Source organism: Erythrolamprus reginae, chromosome 13 (genome assembly GCF_031021105.1).
Source record: "Erythrolamprus reginae isolate rEryReg1 chromosome 13, rEryReg1.hap1, whole genome shotgun sequence".
Lineage (NCBI taxonomy): Eukaryota > Metazoa > Chordata > Lepidosauria > Squamata > Dipsadidae > Erythrolamprus > Erythrolamprus reginae.
The window spans coordinates 4,197,201-4,221,075 of record NC_091962.1 but is presented as its reverse complement, the minus strand read 5'-3'; the positions used below and the strand labels follow the sequence as shown (position 1 = coordinate 4,221,075).

Genomic DNA, 23,875 nt, shown 5'->3' with positions numbered 1-23,875 from the left:
ATTTGGAGAGGCGTGGAGTGGGGGGATGGAGGGACGTAGATCCATTGCAATGCCAATTCTAAAATACTCATGCTTCTACTACTGGAATAGTAATGCTAATACTAATTAGTAAGCAGAAGGGGGTGGGAAACGTGATCTATTCTTCTCGCCATCTTTCCCGGGAAGCTCTTCGTTGCTTTGGAACCTTGCTGAAATAATTCTGGCCCCTCTGTGTAATAGGGAAGAGAAAAGGCACATTTTTTCAGTGCTTTCGTGGTTTTCACCTGGGGTCCCTGAACCCCACTGTCTTTCAAACAAGCCCAAAGCTGGATTGGGTCAACATCAATAGCAGTATCCCACAGAGCTACACTAAATAAGGCGAAAGGCTGCACATTTGGAAGTTATAAGTGGACTTGGTTGCATCTCGCCAAATTGTCTATGACAGGGATGGCAAACCACTTTCCCCTCGGGTGCCGAAAGAGCATGGGCATGCGCTACTGCACATGCGCGAGTGCTCGCACCCATAATTCAATGCCTGGGGAGGGTGAAAACAGCTTCTCTCGCCCCCCCTCCCCCCTGGTGACATCTGGAGGCCAAAAACAGCCTGTTTCCCAACTTCTAGTGGGCCCAGTAGGTTCGTGTTTTGCCCTCCCCAGGCTCCAAAAGCTTCCCTGGAGCCAGGGTTGGGTAAAAACACCCTCCCTTATCCCCCCCGGAGGCTCTCTGGAAGCCAAAAACGCCCTCCCGGAGCCTCTGTGCAAGCCAAAAATCAGCTGGCCTACACACACACATGCACGTTGGAGCTGAGTTATGGCAACGGCTCACGTGCCAGCAGATATGGTTCCCCGTGCCACCTGTGGTCTATGAAGATTCTCATCACTGGTCTATGAAGATTCTCAGTCCTCCAGGGCCTGGTTGTCCCAATTTTTTTGGGGGGGGGCAGGGGAAGCAAACCCCCCCCCTTTCTGGTTTTTCCTTGAAGACGTTTCACTTTTCATCCGAGAAGCTTCTTTGGTTCTGACCGGATGTTGGGTGAGCGGAAGGAGTGACGCTTCTTGCAGGCCGCTGTTCATTTGCATCATTGAGGCCACCCGGGGGTGGGCTTCAAAAATTTTAGCAAGGGGTTCCCTGTAGGGTTGCTGGGTGGGTGTGGCCAGGGTGGGCGTGGCCTAATTGGCCTCCGGCACCACAGTGGGGGGCATGTTTTTTGCCCTCCTCCGGCTCCTGAGGCTTTCCTCCAGCCTCCGGGAGGGCAAAAATGGCCTCCCCAGGCTCCAGAACTTCCAGAAGTATGAAGAGAAGAAGGAGATAGGTAGTGGAGAGGGGTGGGAAGGAAGCGGGGAGAGTTGGAGAAAGAAAATAGATAGGGGAGGAGGTGAGAAGTGGTGAGCCAAGAGAATGAAAGTTCAGACTGGCAGATATCGAAATTAATAGCATCTATTCAAGCCAAAGCAATGAATATTGGTTGAGATATTATTATTATTATTATTATTATTATTATTATTATTATTATTATTATTATTATTGCTGGTGTTGTTGTTTTGTTGTTAGATTTAGATTTATTGGATTTATATGCCGCCCCTCTCCGCAAACTCGGGGCGGCTCACAACAAGGTAAAAACAATACATCATAACAAATCCAATACCCACCAATCCAATTACAATTTTAAGCTAAAAAATTCATAAAAAACAACCCCAAAATATTAAAAAAACAAGCACACAATCAATCTAACACCAAAACAACATGGGCAAGGGGGAGATGTTTCAGTTCCCCCATGCCTGACGGCAGAGGTGGGTTTGAAGGAGTTTGCGAAAGGCAAGGAGGGTGGGAGCCATCCTAATCTCAGGGGGGAGCTGGTTCCAGAGGGTCGGAGCCGCCACAGAGAAGGCTGTTCCCCTGGGTCCCGCCAGACGACATTGTTTAGTCGACCGGACCCGGAGAAGGCCGACTCTGTGGGACCGAACTGGTCGCTGGGATTCGTGCGGCAGATTCGTGTTATTATTATTGTTGTTGTTGTTGTTGTTATTATTATTATTATTATTATTATTATTATTTGGATTTATATGCTGCCCCTCTCTGAGGACTTGGAGATATATATTACTATGTTCTCTGTATGGTGATGTAAATACCTGATGAATGGAGGGGGGGGGACTTTTTGGAAGAAAAAGGAAAAAAAGCAGGCTAGGGATTATTTTTGGGATAGGTCTTATTTTGGGCATTGGGGGGAGATGGGCGAAGGGCATCTCGTGTCCCAGAAGAGAATGGGGAAACTTGGACATTTGTGCCAGAGGCTGAAAAGGGCAGGTTTTAAAACAAATAACGGGTTGGTTGGACGGAGGGAGGGAATGGATGGGGGGGGGTTTATACGTACCCTTGAGGATTGCCCCCACCCCCTACTGACCGCCAGGTCTTTCTCTCCCTCTCTCCAGAATTCGGATGACCTGCTGGTGGCTTCGGCCGAGTGTCCCAGTGACGATGAGGACTTGGAGGAATGCGAGCCGAGTACCGGTGGGTCCTTTTCCATCCTCCCTGCCCCGGGGCAACCCCCAGTCAGAGGAGGGAGGGACTGCCCCAGCCTTGCCCAAGCCCCAGGGATGAGTTGGGAGGGGGGGTCTCTCTGTGCAGAGACTCAAGCAGGCGACTCTTTTTTTTTGCTAATCTAGGAATCCCCAGTTGCTTTTGGGCACCATCTCCTCCTCCTCCTCCTCCATCCTGCATTCTTTTCTCTCCTCTCCTTCTGTCGCCTTCCCCTCTCTCCTCTCCCCTTCCCTTCTTCCCTTCTCCTCCTCTGCTTCTATCCCCTTTCCTTTCCCCTCTCTCCTCTCCTCCCCATCTCCTCTCCACTCCCCTTTCTCCTTCCCTCCCTCCCCTCCCCTCTCATCGCTTGTCCTCCTATACCATTCCTCTCCCCTCCATCTATCCCCAACCCTTCCCCCTCTCCTCTCCCCTTTCCTTTCGCCACTATCCTTCCCTACCCTCTCTCACCCCCCTCTCCTCCCCTCTCCTCTCCTTCTATCTCCTTCCCTCCCCTCTCTCCTCTCCTCTCCTCTCCCGTTCCCCTCTGTCCTCTCCTATTCCACTCTCCCCTCCTCTCCTTCTATCCCCTTTCCTTTCCCTTCTCTCCTCTCCTCTTTCCTTTCTCCTCTCTCCTTCTCTCTCTCCTCTCTCCTCTCCCCTTTCCTTTCCCTTCTCTCCTCTCCTCTTTCCTTTCTCCTCTCTCCTGCTCTCTCTCTCTCCTCTCTCCTCTCCCCTTTCCTTTCCCTTCTCTCCTCTCCTCTTTCCTTTCTCCTCTCTCCTTCTCTCTCTCTCTCCTCTCTCCTCTCCCCTTTCCTTTCTCCTCTCTCCTTCTCTCTCTCCTCTCTCCTCTCCCCTTTTCTTTCCCTTCTCTCCTCTCCTTCTCTCCCCTTTCCTGTCCCCTCTCTCCTCTTTTACCCCCACTCCTCTCTTCTCCCCTTCCCCTCTCTCCTTTCCTCCCTCATCTCTCCTATCCCCTTCCCCTCTCTCCTCTCCTTCTATCCCCTTTCCTCTCCCCTCTCTCCTTCCCTCCCCTCTCTCCACTCCTCTCCTCTCCCGTTCCCCTCTGTCCTCTCCTCTTCCACTCTCCCCTCCTCTCCTTCTATCCCCTTTCCTTTCCCTTCTCTCCTCTCCTCTTTCCTTTCTCCTCTCTCCTTCTCTCTCTCCTCTCTCCTCTCCCCTTTCCTTTCCCTTCTCTCCTCTCCTCTTTCCTTTCTCCTCTCTCCTGCTCTCTCTCTCTCCTCTCTCCTCTCCCCTTTCCTTTCCCTTCTCTCCTCTCCTCTTTCCTTTCTCCTCTCTCCTTCTCTCTCTCTCTCCTCTCTCCTCTCCCCTTTCCTTTCTCCTCTCTCCTTCTCTCTCTCCTCTCTCCTCTCCCCTTTTCTTTCTCTTCTCTCCTCTCCTTCTCTCCCCTTTCCTGTCCCCTCTCTCCTCTTTTACCCCCACTCCTCTCTTCTCCCCTTCCCCTCTCTCCTTTCCTCCCTCATCTCTCCTATCCCCTTCCCCTCTCTCCTCTCCTTCTATCCCCTTTCCTCTCCCCTCTCTCCTTCCCTCCCCTCTCTCCACTCCTCTCCTCTCCCGTTCCCCTCTGTCCTCTCCTCTTCCACTCTCCCCTCCTCTCCTTCTATCCCCTTTCCTTTCCCTTCTCTCCTCTCCTCTTTCCTTTCTCCTCTCTCCTTCTCTCTCTCCTCTCTCCTCTCCCCTTTCCTTTCCCTTCTCTCCTCTCCTCTTTCCTTTCTCCTCTCTCCTTCTCTCTCTCTCTCCTCTCTCCTCTCCCCTTTCCTTTCTCCTCTCTCCTTCTCTCTCTCCTCTCTCCTCTCCCCTTTTCTTTCCCTTCTCTCCTCTCCTTCTCTCCCCTTTCCTGTCCCCTCTCTCCTCTTTTACCCCCACTCCTCTCTTCTCCCCTTCCCCTCTCTCCTTTCTTCCCTCATCTCTCCTATCCCCTTCCCCTCTCTCCTCTCCTTCTATCCCCTTTCCTTTCCCTTCTCTTCTCTCCTCTCCTCTTTCCTTTCTCCTCTCTCCTTCTCTCTCTTCTCTCTCCTCTACTTCTATCCCATTTCCTGTCCCCTCTCTCCTCCTTTATCCCCACTCCTCTCTTCTCCCCTTCCCCTCCCTCCTTTCCTTCCTCATCTCTTCTCTCCCCTCTCCTATCCCCTTCCCCTCTCCTTCTATCCCTCTCTCCTCTCCTTCCTCCTCTCCCTCTCCCTTTCTCCTCTCTCCTTCTCTCTCTCCCCTCTCCTCTCATTCTATCCCCTTTCCTTTCCCCTCTCTCCTTCCCTCCCTCACCGCCTCTCTCATCATTTGTCTTCCTATACCATTCCTCTCATCTCCTTGTATCCCCATTCCTGTCCCCTCTCTCCTCTCCCCTCTCCTTCCCCCTCTCCTCTCCTCTCCCCTTTCCTTTCCTCTTTTCTCTGTCTTTAAACATACACAAAAATTCACACACATGCACAACACAATGTTCTTCTGCTTGCTACAATTACATCACATACTCGTGAAATCCAGGATCCTGCAAACCAGCAGCCGGGTTGCTTTTTAAAAAAATCAAGCTCCTAGTCCTCAGCCTTTAAAGCTCTACCCAAAAGTGGGAAAGCTGGTAAAAATGCCAGTTGGCACAGCCCATGTTACTTGCATTGTGCTTTAAAAAAAAATAAAAGTCATTTTTGCAAAGTTGAGAATAGCTACGATAATAATGAGGTTTCAATAGTAGCAACCAAAAAAAAAAAGATGGCTCCATCAATATTTAAAGATCAAAGAAGGCAGAAAGCCTCAAAAGAAAAGGCATTAAAAGACACAATGATATTTATTTCTTTATTTTTTTTCACAAAAGGCACTGGCCTTACCTTTGAAACATAAAAGATCAAGCAGGGAAGATCCTACGGAATGAAAGCACTCTCCGACACCACCTAAAAATAGAGTAGAAAGGAAGCTGGCAGGCATTTCTGGAGCGGTAGAAACATAAAACGCATGGCTTGAAAAGAACCCTGGAGACCATAAAGTCCACCCCTGCCCAGTCTCAGAAGTTGAGTCACTAATTTATTTATTTATTATTTATTTATTTAATTGATATTTATTTATTATTTAGATTTGTATGCCGCCCCTCTCCGCAGACTCGGGGCGGCTCACAGCAAAACAAAACAATTCATAACAAATCTAAATTATAGTTTAAAAATATTTAAAAACCCCATTTACTAAACAAACATACATACACACATACCATTCATAAATTGTATATGCCCGGGGGGAGATGTCTCAGTTCCCCCATGCCTGACGACAAAGGTGGGTCTTAAGGAGCTTACGAAAGGCAAGGAGAGTAGGGGCAGTTCTAATCTCCGGGGGGTTGGGGGGGTTGGTTCCAGAGGGTCGGGGCCGCCACAGAGAAGGCTCTTCCCAAAGGACTCTGGTGGGTGGCTGCATAAATTGAATAAATATATAAATAAAACTACTCTCTAACAAGGCCTTTGGATGCTTGAAAACTGGGAACAGGGTTACACTTATTGTCGCCACCATTCTAGCGGGCTTCACACACGACACCAAACTGAGAACTCAGAATTAATGTGGAGAATGGTTGGGCTTGTGTGCCCTGTGCAAATGAAAGAAATGCCGTAAAGTAAGAGTAGAGTAGAAGTAGAACAGAAAGTAATGAATAGAATAGAATAAGAATTGGAAATGGAATTGGAATTGGAAAGAAGAATGGAACTGCAATAGAATAGAATATAGAATAGAATATAAAAATAATACAGAATAGAATAGAATAAATGATATAGAAAAATATGTAGAATAGAATATAGAAAATAGAATAGAATAGATAGAATATACTTAAACAGAACAATTATATGATATAAATATAATAAGAGCATGTGATTATATGTCGACATAATGATGCAAAATATGATGTATCTACTCTTCCTTCTTTTGTATATTTTTGTAAGTTTAATAAAAATTATTTTAAAAAAAGAAAAAAGAAAAATATGTAGAATAGAATATAGAAAATAGAATAGAATAGGTAGAATATATAAGAGAGAAGAGAGAGAAGAGAAAATAATATAGAACAGAATATAGAAAATAACATAGAATAGAATATTAAAAATAATATAGAATAGAATAGAAAATTATATAGAATAGCATAGCATAAAATAGAAAATTATATAGAATAGAATAGAAAAATGTAGAAAATAAAATATAGAAAATAGAATAGAATATAGAACAGAATGTAGAAAAATATATAGCATAGCATAGAACAGAATAGAATAGAAAATTATACAGAAAATTATATAGAATAGAAAACTATATAGAATAGTATAGTATAGAATCATGTAGCACAGTATAACAGCATAGAATATAGAATAATAATAATTAATAATAATAATTTATTAGATTTGTATGCCGCCCCTCTCCGAAGACTCGGAGCGGCTCACAACAATAATCAAGACAATATAACATTGCAACAAATCTAATATTAAAAGAGAACAATATATAAAACCCCAACAATTAAAAACCATGCAACACATACATACCAAAAACATAAAATAGAAAATAGTATAGAATAGAAAATAATAGAATATAGAAAATAGAAAATAGAAAACAAGATAGCATAACAAGATAGAATAACATAGAATACAATCGAATAACATAGAATAGAATATAGAAAACAGAATGGAATATAAAAAAACAGTATAGCATAGAATATAGAAAATAATATAGAAGAGTAGAATAGAGAACAGAATAGAAAATCAAATAGAAAATTGGACAGGATCGGAATAGGAACAGTCGGAAGGGACCTTGGGGGTCTTCTAGTCCAACCCCTGTTCAGGCAGGAAACCCTCTACCATTTCAGACAAATGCTTGTCCAAACTGACCGTAAAAACCTCCAGTGAGGAAACAACCACAATTTCTGGAGGCAAGCTAATTCATTGTTCTCATTGTCGGGGAAATTTCAGGAAAATCCCTCCAAACCCAGGTTTGTGTCCAGTCCTGTATCTTGTGTGAATGCAGCCCCTCTGGCTTGGAGCCTAGTTCCTGCTTTCTCAGAATCAGTTGTCCTCCGACATTATCAACCTTTAACATAGGTGGGACCTCAACTCCTGGGATTTCCCAGCTAGCAGGCATAGTTCCCTCTAAGCTGAGCAGTGAGCAATCGCTCACTTAAAAATCATCATCAACTCAGAGTTTTCCAAACCTGCCCTGAAGCCGAGAGGGAAAGAGTGAGAGGGAAGGAGAGAGAGAGGAAGAGAGGAAGAGAGAGAAACAGATAGAAAAAAGAGAGGAAGGAAAAGAGAAAGAAAAAGAATGGGAGTAAGGAAGAGAGAAAGAAAATCAAAATCTAGTTTGAAACTAGCTCAACTATTTAAGTGGCATTTTGATATTGATAGAGTTGCCCTATTATGAGCTCACTGTTATAGACACACAGTACAGTGTTTTATTTTGAAATTCTCTGAGGCAAAACAGGGTGGGTTTTTTATTTGTTTGTTTGTTTGTTTGTTTGCTTGCTTGTTTGTTTGTGACTCCCGCTCAGACACTATACTTTTCCGCCCACCCCCCCCAAAAAAAATTAGAGGGAACACTGCTAGCAGGGTTGATCCTCACTCCCTAAATTAAGATTAAGACCACTTTATAAGGCCTTGGTAAGGCCAGACTTGGAATAGTGCGTTCAGTTTTGGTTGCCACGATGCAAAAAGGACGTTGAGACTCTACAAAGAGTGCAGAGAAGAGCAACAAAGAGGATTAGGGGATTAGAGGATAAAACATATGAAGAACGGTTACAGGAACTGGGCATGGCTTGTTTAATGAAAAGAAGGACCAGGGGAAACAGGATAGCAGTCCTCCAATATCTCAGGGGTTGCCCCAAAGAAGAAGGAGTCAACCTACTCTCCAAAGGACTTGAGGGTAGGACAAGAAGCAATGGGTGGAAACTAAACAAGGAGAGAAGCAACTTAGAACTAAGGTGGAATTTCCTGACAGTGAAAACAATTAATCTGTTTGCTTCCAGAAGTTGTGAATGCTCCAACACTGGAAGGTTTTAAGCAGATGTTGGATAACCATCTATCTGAAATTGTGTAAGGTTTCCTGCTTAAGCAGTGGCTTGGACCAGAAGACCTTCAAGCTCCCTTTCAACTCTGTTGTTATTATTATTATTATCCATTAGAGTAAAAATGAGCACAAGTCAAATCCATCACTCCTTTGCCCTCCCATTTCCTGCTAAAATCAAATGCTATTGGCTCTCTTTTCTCCTGATTGACAAGGGAAGAAGCTCTCTTGCCTTGCGATCGGACCTACAAAAATTTACAGTCATCTTCAATTTTTTGATCACAACCTGAACCCAATACAGTGGTACCTCTACTTACGAACTTAAGTAGTTCCGTGACTAGGTTCTTAAGTAGAAAAGTTTGGAAGTAGAAGCAATTTTTCCCATAGGAATCAATGTAAAAGTAAAGAATGTGTGCGATTGGGGAAACTACAAGGAGGGCGGAGGCCCTGTTTCCTCCCAGGAGATTCCTAGAAAGGCCCTACGGAAGCTTCTCCCTGCCTTTTCCAGCCCTGTTTCCTCCCAAGAGATTCCTAGAGAGGCCCCACGGAGGCTTCTTCCCACCTTTTCCAGCCCTATTTCCTCCCAGGAGATTCCTAGAGGGGCCCTACGGAAGATTCTCCCTGCCTTTTCCAGCCCTGTTTCCTCCCATGATATTCCTAGAGAAGCCCCACGGAGGCTTCTCCCCGCCTTTTCCGGAGCTGTTTCCTCCCAGGAGATTCATAGAGAGGCCCCACGGAGGCTTCTCCCTGCCTTTTCTGGTTACAATTCCGGAGACTCAGGTTTGTAAGTGGAAAATGGTTCTTGAGAAGAGGCAAAAAAATATTGAACACCCGGTTCTTAGCTAGAAAAGTATGTAAGTAGAGGCGTTCTTAGGTAGAGGTACCACTGTTTGTGCCCTCCTAAGCCGGATAGTTAACGGTTCAGTTGTTGTTCAGTTTAACAACCTTCGTTAAGTGAATCACTGCCGTTGTGAAGTCCATGACATGGTCGTTAAATTAATCCTCTGTTTGCAAAGGGGGGGTGGGGCTGTCCCGTGATCCCAGGATCTTGCAACCATTGTAACTGCACGCCAGTTTCCAGGGATCCAAATTTTGATCATGTGATCCCAAGGGTTCCCGTCGTTAACCGCGCAGTAAAATCTCTTTTCTAACTGATCCCGATTTTACAATTTTCAGACGTAATAAGTAGGACGGGTCCTCGATTAATCCCTTAATAGTGCACGAAACTAGTTTTTACGTAGAAATTATGCTTTGTGCTACATGCCTGAGTATTTTAACGTAAATTAATGACTTCGCTCTAAATTGCCCTAAACATCTGCAAGTATTCTGAAATCCCCCCCCCCACCAGAAAAAAATCTACTACGGACTGAGGCAGATCTATTAATATATGCAAATCCTGAAAATTGATGTCGTCGGTGACATTCGGTAACGGTGCTAATGGCACAAAATTTTGTGCACGAATCCAAAAACGTGCCGCGTTTGGCCTGCTTATGTCGGGAGGCAAATGCCTTAAACCCTTTGACTTAACAGACAATGGATTTACATGTCCATAAAGTTGAGTTTAGTGTAATCCAGATTAAAAGTGTGTGAATGCAGAGGTGGGGAGGGATGACAGGGAGCGGATCAATCTTTCATCCATAGGACAAATTCCATGGTGGGGAAAAAAGGGGGGAAATTATTCCAGCCTTCTTTTTAAAAGGCTTTTAATTCTCAGCGTCGGGAATAAAGTGACTTTTCTTGGATGGAGGCTTTTGGGAGCCACATCCAAGGGAGTTAACTCTGTCTTAAAGATGCCCATAGCTGGGAACCATGGGTATTGCGTCTAGTTTAATGAAAAGAAGGACAGTAGTGTTCCAATATCTCAGCAGCTGCCACAAAGAAGAGGGAGTCAATCTATTCGATAAAGCCCTTCATGGCACCGGACCAGATTATCTCCGGGATGGCCTTCTGCCGCACGAATCCCAGCGATCAATTGTGGGCCTTCTCCGGGTCCCGTCAACTAAACAATGTCGTTTGGCAGGACCCAGGGGAAGAGCCTTCTCTGTGGTGGCCCCAACCCTCTGGAACCAACTCCCCCCAGAGATTAGAATAGCCCCCACCCTCCTTGCCTTTCGTAAGCTCCTTAAAACCCACCTCTGTTGTCAGTCATGGGGCAACTGAGATATTCTTTCCCCCTAGGCCTTTACAATTTATGCATGGTATGTTTGTATGTATGTTTGGTTTTTATAACAAGGGTTTTTAGCTGTTTTATTGGATTATTGGATTGTCACATGCTGTTTTACCACTGTTGTTAGCCGCCCCGAGTCCACGGAAAGGGGTGGCATACAAATCCAATAAATAAATAAATAAAATAAATATTCTCCAAAGCACCTGATGGTAGAACAAGAAGCAATCGGTGGAAACTAAACAAGGAGAGAAGCAACTTAGAACTAAGGAGAAATTTCCTGACAGTGAGAATAATTAACCAGTAGAACTCCTTGCCTCCAGATGTTGTGAATGCTCCAACACTGAAAATTTTTAAGAAGATGTTGGATAACAATTTGTCTGAAATAGTGGAAGGTTTCCTTCCTAAGCAGGGGGTTGGACTAGAAGACCTCCAAGGTCCCTTCTAACTCCGTTGCTCTCTTCTGGTGGCAACTCATTTGGTCAATACTGCTGCATACAGAGAGTCCCGAATGGAAAAGATCTAAGATTTAAGATTTAATTGGATTTGTAGGCCGCCCCTCTCCAAGGATTCGGGGCAGTTCACAGCATATACAGAAAACAGTAATAAACAATCCAATTAATAATACATTTAAAAAAACAATCCTTAAAATTCTATTCATTCAACAATCATACTAAGAAACATTCATTCGTCAGGGGGGAAGATCTAAAACACCCCAGGCCTGGTGGCAAAGATGAGTTTTTAAACTCTTTCGGAAGGCGAGGAGGGTGGGGGCAGTGCGAATCTGATTCCAGAGTTTCGGGGCCCCCACAGAGAAGGCTCTTCCCCTAGGTCCCGCCAGCCGACTCTCCCTTTGGCAGATGCTTTGTGCCAGAGGTGGGGAACCGTGGCCCCTTTATGACTTGTGGATGTGTCAGCTTCCAAATAACATCCGAGAAACTCCCAGAATTCCTGAACCAGCCAGGATCAAAAATTCAGTCCCTTGACCGATGACATGTCTTGAGGAATATATGGCATTTCTCTGCTGGGAAGAGCAACCGAAGACGATTAGGGGCCTGGAGACTAAAACATATGAAGAACGTTCGCAGGAAATAGGGATTTCTAGTCTAGTGGAAAGAAGGACTAGGGGTGACTTGATAGACGTCTTCCAATATTTGAGGGTGGGTCAACCTATTCTCCAAAGCACCAGATGGCAAACCAAGAATCGATGGATGGAAACTCATCCAGGAGAGAAACAACCTGGACCGAACGAGAGGTTTCTGGGGCGAGAAGCCCAGTTTTATAAGTTGATTCAGCTGCCCCACTCCCACAAGCTCATCCCATGATTCAATCAAACCTTTACACTACTGGATACGTCTCCACGCAGGCGCAGGTACTTGCAGACGTTTGTCCTTGAGTAACAAATGTTGTTATGACTAAGTCTCTACAGCTGCAAAAAAACCCCAAACCCTCCCAATTTCCCAGGATAAAATATGTGGCAGCTGAAGCAAACAGAAATACAGTGGTACCTCTACCTAAGAACGCCTCTACTTAAGAACTTTTCTAGATAAGAACCGGGGGTTCAAGATTTTTTTTTGCCTCTTCTTAAGAACCATTTTCTACTTAAGAACCCGAGCCTGGAAAAATTTCCCAGGAAATTTGAGAGCGGCACGAAGGCCCGGTCAGTTTCCTGCCATTCCCCCTGGGTTTCTCTCTCTGGCGCAGTGTATGGGAGGCAGCCTCGCGCCAGGTGTATGGGAGGCGCGTGCTCCTCCTCACCACCTCAGAGTCCCTCTTTTTTTTTTTTTAAGAATTCAAGTTTTGGATTTTTTTAATTCCCCTCACCTCACCTTCTTCCTTCGGCAGCGACTGTCCTCCTCCTCTTCTTCCTCCTCCTCCTCCCACCCAAATTCCGAGCTTTTATCTTTCCCAATGGGTTTGCACACATTATTTGCTTTTACATTGATTCCTATGGGAAAAATGGCTTCTACTTACAAACTTTTCTACTTAAGAACCTGGTCACGGAACGAATTAAGTTCGTAAGTAGAGGTACCACTGTAATAGCTTCCAGAATGGACAGGTGGTCCTCGTGGTTCTATGGAAGGGCTTTTTGGAACAGGAATGATGTTCCAACTCCTGGTTGGATTGACTATAACACAAGTCAGTTCCTCGATTTAAGACCAAAATTCAGCCAAACAGTTTTATTGCTAAGCGAGACATTTGTTTAAATGAGTCTTGCCTCATTATGTGACCTGTCTTGCCACAGTTGTTAAGCAAATCACTGCAGTGGTTAAAATTAGCAAAGTAGTTGTGAAGCGAATCGGGCTTCCCTGTTGATTTTGCTTGTCGGAAAGTCACAAACAGGGATCGCGTGACTCCAGGATCCTGAAACCGTCATTTCCATACAAATCCAATAAATAAATTCTATGCATGGTATGTATGTATGTATGTATGTTTGGTTTTTATATTAATTGATTTTTAATCATCAATACCAAATTACTATTGTACACTGTTTTATTGTTGCTGTTAGCCGCCCCGAGTCTCTGGAGAGGGGCGGCATACAAATCCAATAAATAAATAAATAATAATAATTTATTTATTTATTCGACTTCTATGGACTCAGGGCGGCTTACAACAATAGAAATAGATACAGAACAATAAAAAGACGTTGAATATAATCAAAATCTATAAAACCCCGTATTAAAAGAAACCCCGTTAATTATAAAGCAGTCATAATCCCATACATACATACATACATACATGCATGCATGCATGCATACATACATACATACCATTCATACAATGTGGCCCTGTCAGTTGTTAGTTCATGGCCCGCTAGGTCTGCCGGCAAAGCCAGGTCTTTGTGGCCTTACGGAAGGCCAGTAAGGTGGGAGCAGTACAGACATCGGGGTAGTTGGTTCCATAGAGCCGGGGCGGCCATAGAGAAGGCCCTCCGCCGCGGTCCCGCCAACCTGCATTGCTTCATCGACAGGACCTGGAGGAGGCCAATTCTGATTCATAAATTTGAATCAGTTGCCAAGCATTTGAATTTTGATCACTGACCACCAGGACAGTGCAACAGAGGTCGTTGTGAAAATAACAGAATAACAGAGTAGGAAGGGAGCTTGTGAAAATAACAGAATAACAGAGTTGGAAGGGAGCTTGTGAAAATAACAGAATAACAGGGTTGGAAGGGAGCTTGTGAAAATAACAGAATAACAGAGTAGGAAGTGAGCTTGTGAAAATAACAGAATAACAGGGTTGGAAGGGAGCTTGTGAAAATAACAGAATAACAGAGTAGGAAGTGAGCTTGTGAAAATAACAGAATAACAGAATTGGAAGGGAGTTTGTGAAAATAACAGAATAACAGAGTTGGAAGGGAGCTTGTGAAAATAACAGAATAACAGAGTAGGAAGGGAGCTTGTGAAAATAACAGAATAACAGAATAGGAAGGGAGCTTGTGAAAATAACAGAATAACAGAGTTGGAAGGGAGCTTGTGAAAATAACAGAATAACAGAGTAGGAAGGGAGCTTGTGAAAATAACAGAATAACAGAGTAGGAAGGGAGCTTGTGAAAATAACAGAATAACAGAGTAGGAAGGGAGCTTGTGAAAATAACAGAATAGCAGAGTTGGAAGGGAGCTTGTGAAAATAACAGAATAACAGAGTAGGAAGGGAGCTTGTGAAAATAACAGAATAACAGAATTGGAAGGGAGCTTGTGAAAATAACAGAATAACAGAGTTGGAAGGGAGCTTGTGAAAATAACAGAATAATAGAGTAGGAAGGGAGCTTGTGAAAATAACAGAATAAATAAGTTGGAAGGGAGCTTGTGAAAATAACAGAATAAATAAGTTGGAAGGGAGCTTGTGAAAATAACAGAATAACAGAGTTGGAAGGGAGCTAGCCCAGTGGTCATTGGCCGGTGGACTGCGGACCACTGGTGATCCGTGAGAAAATTTTGATGGTCCGCAGAGAAATTGAATATTTCTCTTGTAGCCAATCTGGACACCCAATCGCCACCCTGCAAGGAGCACTCGCTGAAGCATTGTGGGAAACTTTGGCCAGGCTCCTCGAGAGACGAGAGTTTGCAGGGGGCCAATCTAGCATCCAGATTGGCTACAAGAGAAACGTTCATTCTCGGCCACACTTGAGATTTCCCGCTGCAATGGACACCAAAGCTAGGGTTGACTCCGGCTGATTCTCTTTCCTCTTGTTCTTCCCCGGACACGGTTTACCGCTCCAAACCCCAGGTGGCAGGAGATGAAGGGTGCCACCAGCTGGCACAAATATACGGCAGTGAAGGCGGAATGCTGATGTGAGTCGCGCTTCACTTCCGCACCTCCCAGCCATCGCCACTGCCCTTTCGGCCTGCTTGAGCTGCAACACCACCACCCAGGCCGCAACAGCACTATTATTTACTTTTATTTATTTTATTCATTTATTTATTAGATTTTTATGCCGCCCCTCTCCATAGACTCGGGGCGGCTAACAACAGTAATAAAACAACATATAACAAATCTAATATTTAAAATAACTAAAAACCCTTATTAAAAACCAAACATACACACAAATATACCATCATAAATTGTATAGGCCTGGGGGGAATGAATATCTCAACTCCCCCATGCCTGACGACAGAGGTGGGTTTTGAGGAGCTTACGAAAGGCGAGGAGGGTGGGGGTAATTCTGATCTATGGGGGGAGCTGATTCCAGAGGGTCGGGGCCGCCACAGAGAAGGCTCTTCCCCTGGGTCCCACCAAATGACATTGTTTAGTCGACGGGACCTGGAGAAGGCCGACTCTGTGGGACCTAACTGGTCGCTGGGATTCGTGCGGCAGAAGGCAGTCCCGTAGATATTAGTTTGTTCATAGGTTAGCCTACTGCATGAATTTAGCCCATTTGGTTCCTGGATGGCTAGGCCGATCTAGGTAATGTATTTAGAAAATGCGTTAAGTTTGCCTGCTCTTTTATTAGATAATAATACCTTTATCAGATATTTTAAAACTGGGCCTCTAATTTACACAAGCTGTTTTCCAAAATGGAGGGCAGGCATGAGATTTGCACCCAGGCCTTAAATTCCTCTCTTTCCTGGGTTCACCCAATCCAGGCTAGATTTGTGACACTCAGTAACACCCCCCCCCCCCATCTCCAAAAACAACAAAAATCCCCCTTTTTTTTAAACCCTACCTCAACAGTACCAGGTGCAGCCGCTAGGCTTGTGAATTGACCTAGTTATGTCCTGAGATCTGAGCTAATAAGTTAAAAAAAAAACCAGCTGCAATCAAGTGATAATTCCAGGTGGATTTTTCCTCCGAACGTTTCCGTTCTTGCTTATTAAACAGCAAATGAGATTTTATTTATTTTTATTGCAGCATTCTCTCCCCCCCACCCCGGGGAGCTGGAGATTGAGATGGCAGGAAATCGGCAAACGTGTGACATTTAATTGGGTTGGAAAGCAGGCTGTTAATCATAGCGGGCAGGACGGAGCGAGCTGCACCGCTTCGCTCGCTCTGCCTTTAAGTGCCGACACAGGCTCTGGCGCAGCCCTTCCCTGCCTACCGGCGGCGCCCAGCCCAGCAGCTGGAGCCTTCCTTGATGAACCCGCTGCCGAACAGCTGGGAATAGCTTGGCCGGAGGGGGGCCACAAAGTCATGCACACGTGTGTGTGTTTTGCACCCCTGCGGACTCTTTACCCCGCCGCGGGTTCAGTGATGACTTGCAGACGGTACGGCTGGGATCGGGTCTCCGGTAACGGAACTAGAGATGCGCATGCATCTCCGTGCCCCAACACATCCTCGCGCATGCCCGGATGAGATTTCGCTTCTGCATATGGACAGCAAGAGAAATCTCTCTGCACATGCACAGAAGCAAAGAAATCCCTGAAAATAGGAGAAATTTTGCATGCGAGAACGTCCACGGTTCTGTGGAAAAAAGGTTGCTCTGTGGACTGGTAGGCACGTGGCTTCACACAATGCTTTGCATGTTTGTGTGGCCGTTTTCTGGCATGCCATGCAGAGGTAGGTTCTTGACGGTTTGGACTGGTTCTATAGAGCCATTAGTAACTTGGCGGCCTGGGTCACTGGAACAGGCAGTGACCCAGGCCTGCCACACTTCCAAGCCGTTTCTCTCAGTGGCACCATAGGCTGTGCCATCTTGTTTTTTTAAAGTACAGTGGTGCCTCTACCTAAGAAGGCCTCTACTTACGAACTTTTCTAGATAAGAACCGGGTGTTCAATATTTTTTTGCCTCTTCTCAAGAACCATTTTCCACTTACAAACCCGAGCCTCCGAAACTGTAACTGGAAAAGGCAGAGAGAAGCCTCCGTGGAGCCTCTAGGAATCTCTTGGGGGGAAACAGGGCTGGAAAAGGCAGGGAGAAGCCTCCGTGGGGCCTGTCTTGGAATTTTCTGGGAGGAAACAGGGTCGGAAAAGGCGGGGAGAAGCCTCCGTGGGGCCTCTCCAGGAATCTCCTGGGAGGAAACAGGGCCTCCACCCTCCTTGTGGTTTCCCCAATCGCACACATTATTTGCTTTTACATTGATTCCTATGGGGAAAGTTGCTTACTCTTACAAACTTTTGTACTTAAGAACCACTGTACTTAAGTAAGTCAGTCATTTCCAGGAAGGGCCGGGCGTATGCAAAACGTGTGCTTCTGTCACGATGTGAACTGGTGGGGAAGGTAAGTAGTTCCCACCCCTGATGCCATGGCTTGATGCCAGTCGGTGGACCAGGTGTTGGGGACACCTGGACTAACTTTAAAGGGAAGAGCTGGTGTCACCTGTCTTCCTGCATTTCTCCCCTGGAGATACCCTAGAACAGTGAGGGCAAACCTTTTTGCCAAAAGAGAGTGCACACACACTATAGTGTCCACAACCATAGTTCAATGCCTGGGGAGGGCAAAAACAGCTTCCCCTGCCCCTCTGGAGGCCAAAAACAGACTGTTTTCCAACTTCTGGTGGGCACAGAAGGCTTGTGTTTCGCCCTCCCCAGGCTCCAAAGGCTTCCCTGCAGCCGAGGTAGGGTAAAAACGCCCTCCCTCTCTCCCCCCGGAGGCTCTCTGGAAGCCAAAAACGCCCTCCCAGAGCCTCTGTGTGAGCCAAAAATCAGCTGGTCAGCACACAGATGCACATTGGAGATGAGCTATGTTCGCATGCCAGCAGATATGGCTCTCAGTGCCACCTGTAGCACTCGTGCCATAGGTTCGCCAACACAATCCTAGAACGAGGGGTTCTGGGTATTCTGAGCTCGCTTGCTTTCTTGCAGAGGTCTCGTAACTCAAACTAGGTAACGTCATCAGCGCAAGTAAGGTGTTCAATTTGCTGTCGCTTGTCAAACTGATGGGCTACCTACTACAACACAGGGGTCAAACTAAATCACCGGGTGCTTAAATCTGGTCCACGGGGCCAATCTGGAAACAGTGAAGGACGGGCCCCGCGGTGCCTCTACCAGTGAAAAAGGGGCTCCGTTTTCGCTGGTAGAGAGCTGCAGGAGGCCATCGCGGCCAAAAATAGAGCTCGGGCCGCCCCAGGCACCCCACCGTGAGAGACGTCGGTCTGGCTACGCCCACCTTGGCCACACCCTCTTCACCTCCCCATGATGCAGCCCTCAATGAAAATGAGTTCGTCAACCATGCCCTAGAGCAGTGTTTCCCAACCTTGGCAACTGAAGATATTTGGACTTCAACTCCCAGAATTCCCCAGCCAGCGAATGCTGGCTGGGGAATTCTGGGAGTTGAAGTCCAGATATCTTCAAGTTGCCAAGGTTGGGAATCACTGCACTAGAGTATAAACTGACCACAAACTGCACTCCCGATGATGTTACCTAGAGTTGAAGAAGCTTTTTGGACGAGAAGCAAAACGTCTTCAAAGAAAACCCAGAAAGTGTCGAAAAAAGCACCTTTTTTGGTGGGCAACATTCACAAAATTTTATGCATCCATCCCTATTCTATGAACTTCTGCTTTAAGCCTCTTTGGGGGGGGGAATGGGTTAATTCCATTTCCCTTCTCGAAACTTCATTAACCAGGCGAACGGTGCTGTGCAAACTCAGCTAAGGAATAAAATTACGGATAATTATAATCCATTTTAAAACCCTTTTCCACGTCCTGCCTGCCAGATTTAGGCCGGCCTGCTTTGTCAAATGTGCTGCGCTGGTTTGTTTACTTCTTTCGGGGTTAAGATGCAGCCTAAAACTCAATTCGTTATCATTGTCGCCCCCCTCTAAATTTTGTAGTGCGGGTTTTGCTTTTAGGGAGAGAAAAGGGGTTCAGATACAACCCAGAAATCCCCCCCCTCCCTTGCGTAGTGTCCCTGCTTGCAAATGTTTGATATGCAACATACAAAGAGCTTCTGAACATTCGTGGACCTGTGACACACCCATGATGGAGATAAAAACACAGTTTATTCTAGCGTGAATAAACCTATGTTTACACCTCCTTCCCTCTTTCCCTACAACAGCCGTGCCATTTTAACCTTTTAACATAACCAACCAAGCAAACACTGGTGTGAAAACTGAGCTGTCAAATAAATTGATGCATTTTAGCCATAATACAGGTTTCTCCACCTTTTTCAAACAACTAGGTTTATTGTCCCAACCTTCTTAAACTTGCTGAAGCCAGAAACACTGGCTAACGGAAATATATTAACAGTTGTTAGGGACCTTGGAGGTCTTCTAGTCCAACCACTGCACAAACAGGAGATTCTAGACCATTTCAGACAAATGGTCATCCATTTTTTTTTTTAAAAAAAACCTCCAAGGACAGAGTGCACATAACTTCTGGTAGCAAGTAGTTCCACTGGCTAATTGTTCTCGCTGTTAGGAAGTTTCTCCTTATTTCCAAGTTGAATCTCTCCTTGGTCAGTTTTTATCCATTATTTCTTGCCTGGCAATCAGGTGTTTTGGAAAATAGCTTGACTTCTTTCCTCCTCTCTGGGGTAGCCCCACAAGTGTTGGAAGATGCTATCCTGTCTCCCCTGGTCCTTCACCACACTAGACTCGTCAGGCCCAGTTCCTGCAACCCGTTCATCGTATGTTTTAGCTTCCAGCCCCCTTATCATCTTAGCTGCTCTTCTCTGTACTGTCTCCAGAGCCTCAACATCTTGTGTTATTATTATAATGGCCAAGATAAATCTGGATGCGTCCAATAAAACTGGATTATTCTAATATTGCTCTTATTTATTGGCTCCCCACTCCGAGGGATTTTGAAATGTGCTGATCTATCAACAAAATGACCTCAAATCCCAGTTTTCTTTCCAACATGCTATTCAAAGGCCAAATGTCTTCCATCTCTCTCTCTCTCTCTCCCTCCCTCCCTCCCGTCTCCCTCTTCCTCTCTTATACACGCACACATACTTCAAATCCACTTTTCTGCATCTCAACAAGCATGGATTCAGCCCACATTCCCTCTTCAACTTCATTTTGGGTTTTTTTTTTAAATTGTATTGAGGTGGTGGTTCTTCGTCAAGACCTCTGCCATCTGTTTCCTATCCGAGAATCCCATGGGAATTCAGGGAAAACTATATCACCCTTCCTTGGGAAACAAAAATATAACAACCACCACCCCATCCCCAATCACCCACTTATACCCTATTTTGCACAAGGCCGGAAAAGTCATCTCCAGGATTAATTTGGAGGAAAATAAGGGGGGGGGGGGACACAAGAGAAGGCGATACTGTGCCCTTCCAGCTTTGGACAAAATTCTCTGCAAAGTCCTAATTTTGCCTCGATTTGTAACCTAAAATCCTCAAATTTGCAAAGGGGGGAAAAAAAAACGGATTTGAAAGCCTGTAATGATTTTAGGTTTTGGAACATCAAAGTGGGTGATAGGGATTTTGGGGTGCAACAAATCCGGGCGGGTGGGGGTCTTTGGGGGGTTACGGGAGGAAGGGGAATGGCAAAGTGGGTACCGTTAATGGGAAAAAAAAAAAAACAAAGCGAGAGAAATGAATCTCGGAAGAAAGCCAAAATTTAAAATAAAAATAAAGGCAAGTTGCAGAGAGAGAGAGATGTTTAAAAGAAACAAAACGAAAAGAAAAAAAAAACTTGATTTTTCTCCAAAAAACATTCTTACCTAGTTTTCTTTTTTGTAATTTTTTTTCTTCATGCTAATATCACACGGCCTATTTGTTGATGTAAGTTGACTGAATTCCGTGGTTTGCTCTCTTATTTTTTTAAAAACAAAAAAAAAGACAAACAGAAAGGGTAAAAAAAAGGAAGGAAAGAAAAGAGAGAGAGAGAGAGAGAGTATTTTAGTGTTTTAGCCGAAGAGGATGGGAAGAGATATCAGCCAGAGAGGGTGTTACTGCTCTTAATTCTGCTGTTTTATCTGTTTATTTTATTTTATTTTTCTTAATTTCTTTTCCTTTCCTTTTCTTTTTACGGATTAAATGACTTTTTAAATTATCTCTTTTTTTTTCCCTTTGATTATGATTTCTCTAGACAAAAAAATAAAAAGGGGGAAGTTGCCAGGGACTGGAGTCAGTGGGGTTTGGCTAGCTATTCTCGTGGTTGGCTCTGTCTTGTGTTGACGTGGGGGGGAACCCCTGGCCGCGTGGCTGACGCTGTCCCCTCCTCCTTTCTTCTCTTCCCCCTTTTCTCTCTGTTCTAGGAGGTGAATTAGTCTTACCCATAATAACCGAAGACTCTCTAGACACCCCTCCAATTGCCACCCGCTCGCCTTTTATGCCCCTGCCTCCCACCTTTGGCCCCTTCCTAACCGTAATCGAGACCACCAAAGATACCATCTCCCTCCCGGCTCAGCCGAAAACCCCCTGCCTGACCGACCAAGACGACAGCGACTGCGAAGAGGGCATCGAAGCCTCGGGGTACGCCTCCGGGGAGGTCTTCGACTCCAGCCTGCCCCCTACCGATGACGAAGATTTTTACACCACCTTCCCCCTGGTCACTGATAGGACCCCGATGGGCCGCCCCGATGGAGGAGCAGCCAAAAAGCCCCACGGATACCGCCCCAACCTTAGGACAGGATTGCCGGCTTCGCCCTCCGGCCCAGACCTCCTGGCCTCCACTACTTCTCCCACCCTGCTCCACCGCATCCCCGCAGGCAAAATGAACAACCGCGAGCCCCTGCGGCCCCACCCCGAACACTTCCCCCCCCTGGCCACCTCCTTCGAGCCGGACAAGCTCAACCGTCTCAAGTACCCCGTTATAACCTCTTCCCCCGATTTCCACAATCTGCCCACAGCTAACCCCACCGACCCCGGGGAGAGGGGTCCCCCCGGCGCCGTGGAGGTCATCCGGGAGTCCAGCAGCACCACCGGCATGGTGGTGGGCATCGTGGCGGCCGCCGCCCTCTGCATCCTCATCCTCCTCTACGCCATGTATAAGTACCGCAACCGGGACGAAGGCTCCTACCAGGTGGACCAGAGCCGTAACTACATCAGTAACTCGGCGCAGAGCAACGGCACGGTAGTCAAGGAGAAGACGGCCGCGGCCCCCAAAACGGCCAGTAAAAGCAAGAAAAACAAAGACAAGGAATATTATGTCTGAGGCCCCCCATCCTCGCCCCCCTCCCCACAATCCCTGCGTGCGCCAGAGAGAGAGAGAGACCCACGCCCGAAGGAAGCACGCAGCGAGACTATCCAGACATGCATTTCCCACCCCCAAGCCCCCCACCCCCCAAAAAAACTTTCTGGAGAGGAGACCTCCCCAAATGCCTCCTCCGGGGGGAGGCAGCCGCTGCTCCGAACGGGGCCCCCATCGCCCACCCTCTTTGGTTCGCTCATCTCGTTCTCCTTTTGCCCCCTCCCCTCGCAAAAAAGACACCCCCCTCCCCAAATAGAACCACAAAGAGAGAGAGAGGAAACACGGCAGAGGTGAGAAGCTAGCAGGGCCTCCCCCCTCCTACCCTGACCCTTCCTACCCTGCAGGATTGTCATTTCTCTTCTCCCCACCCCATCCCTAGGCAGACTTAAAGGCAAGCGGTTGAATTAGGGCCGCGGCTGGGCTGCCTCTCGCCCGGAAGAGGGATGGATGGTGCCTGGACCGTATGAGGAGGAGGATTAAAAAGGGATTGGTGGGGGGACATAGAATCACAGCTTTTTCCTCGCCAGGTGGGACTGCAGCCGGGATGATGCTTAGCCAGCCCCAGGCAGGCGGGCAGGCGGATCGTGGTGCCCCCCTACCCCTCGGCGGGGTTTGATGGAGGTGGGAAAAAATGGGGCTCCCTCCTTCTGACCACACCCAAGCTGCTCTGAAATGAATGCCCGGGCAGAGACAGGACTGGCCAAGGGAAGAAGGGGATGGAGACCCCAAACCCTGTCCTCCCTCTTCAAATTGCGTCCTGGTTTAACCCATGGCCTAGCCATCTCCCCCACCCCTCCTCTCGTCCTTTAAGCTTCGATTTCCTGGGAGGGCGGCCGAAAAATGCCAAGAGGAAGCAGGGTACCGGGGCATTGGCGGCCCAACCTCTCCGCAGGGAACATTCCCGATTCCCGAATGGCAACCCGGATGGGACCCCCGATTTGTTCCCCAAAAAGGGAGAGTTCCAAATCACACTGTTTTTTTAAAAAAAAAGGGGGTGGGGGTTTCTAATAGGTTTGACGCCCATAACTCAATGTCATTGTGAACCAAGTTGGGGGGGTGGCACAGTGTCCCCCCAGCAGACGAGCGGGACCGACGTCGCCCGGAGTTTTGCGTTCGGAAGGGTTTTGGCCACCCTTCGCCATCTTCCATGCCTCCCACCGTCGTCCTTCCCAGGTCTCCCTTCCAAAAAAAAGGTGCTATATTATGTTCCTTTCTTTCCAAACGGTGTTAAAAAAAAGAAAAGAGCATGTGAGATCACGAGTTGTTATTTTTTTTTAACTTTGTTTTGCTTTTGTGAAAACCAGGGAGGGAGGGAGGGAGGGGGGTATGCCAGGGGCCGAAAGAGGACGCAAGAGTGCCTGGACACCCGACTTCGAGCAAAGCAGTTGTGTATTGGTGATGACGCCATGGATGTTCCCCGAAACGGTCCGCTTTGGGGACAGAGGTATGATTTGGGGTAGGGTCCCTCGACCGGAGCCAACTTCCTGGTTTTGCCAAAATATAGAGTAACCTCAACGGCGAGCCGACGCAAAGGGAAAGCCATAGATCAGAGTTCTATCTATCTATATATGTATGTCGTTATATATGTACAGAAAGAGCGGTGTTTCCGAATCACAGCCATTTTAAGACGGGTTGGATTTCAACTCCCAGAATTCCCTAGGCTGGGATACTCTGGG

The 23,875-nt window shown here is 46.5% G+C and overlaps 1 protein-coding gene across 1 annotated transcript in view; it reads left to right on the top strand.

The window, feature by feature from the left end:
* The window catches only part of NRXN2 (neurexin 2), a 619,785-nt gene extending 596,344 nt beyond the window's left edge, over positions 1 to 23,441 (top strand). Inside the window, exons 18-19 of the mRNA XM_070766693.1 lie at positions 2,409 to 2,487; positions 21,265 to 23,441. Coding sequence (XP_070622794.1) covers positions 2,409 to 2,487; positions 21,265 to 22,163 — 978 coding nt within the window. The 3' untranslated portion in view covers positions 22,164 to 23,441. The remainder of the gene's footprint in view (positions 1 to 2,408; positions 2,488 to 21,264) is intronic.
* Positions 23,442 to 23,875: the final 434 nt, after the last annotated feature.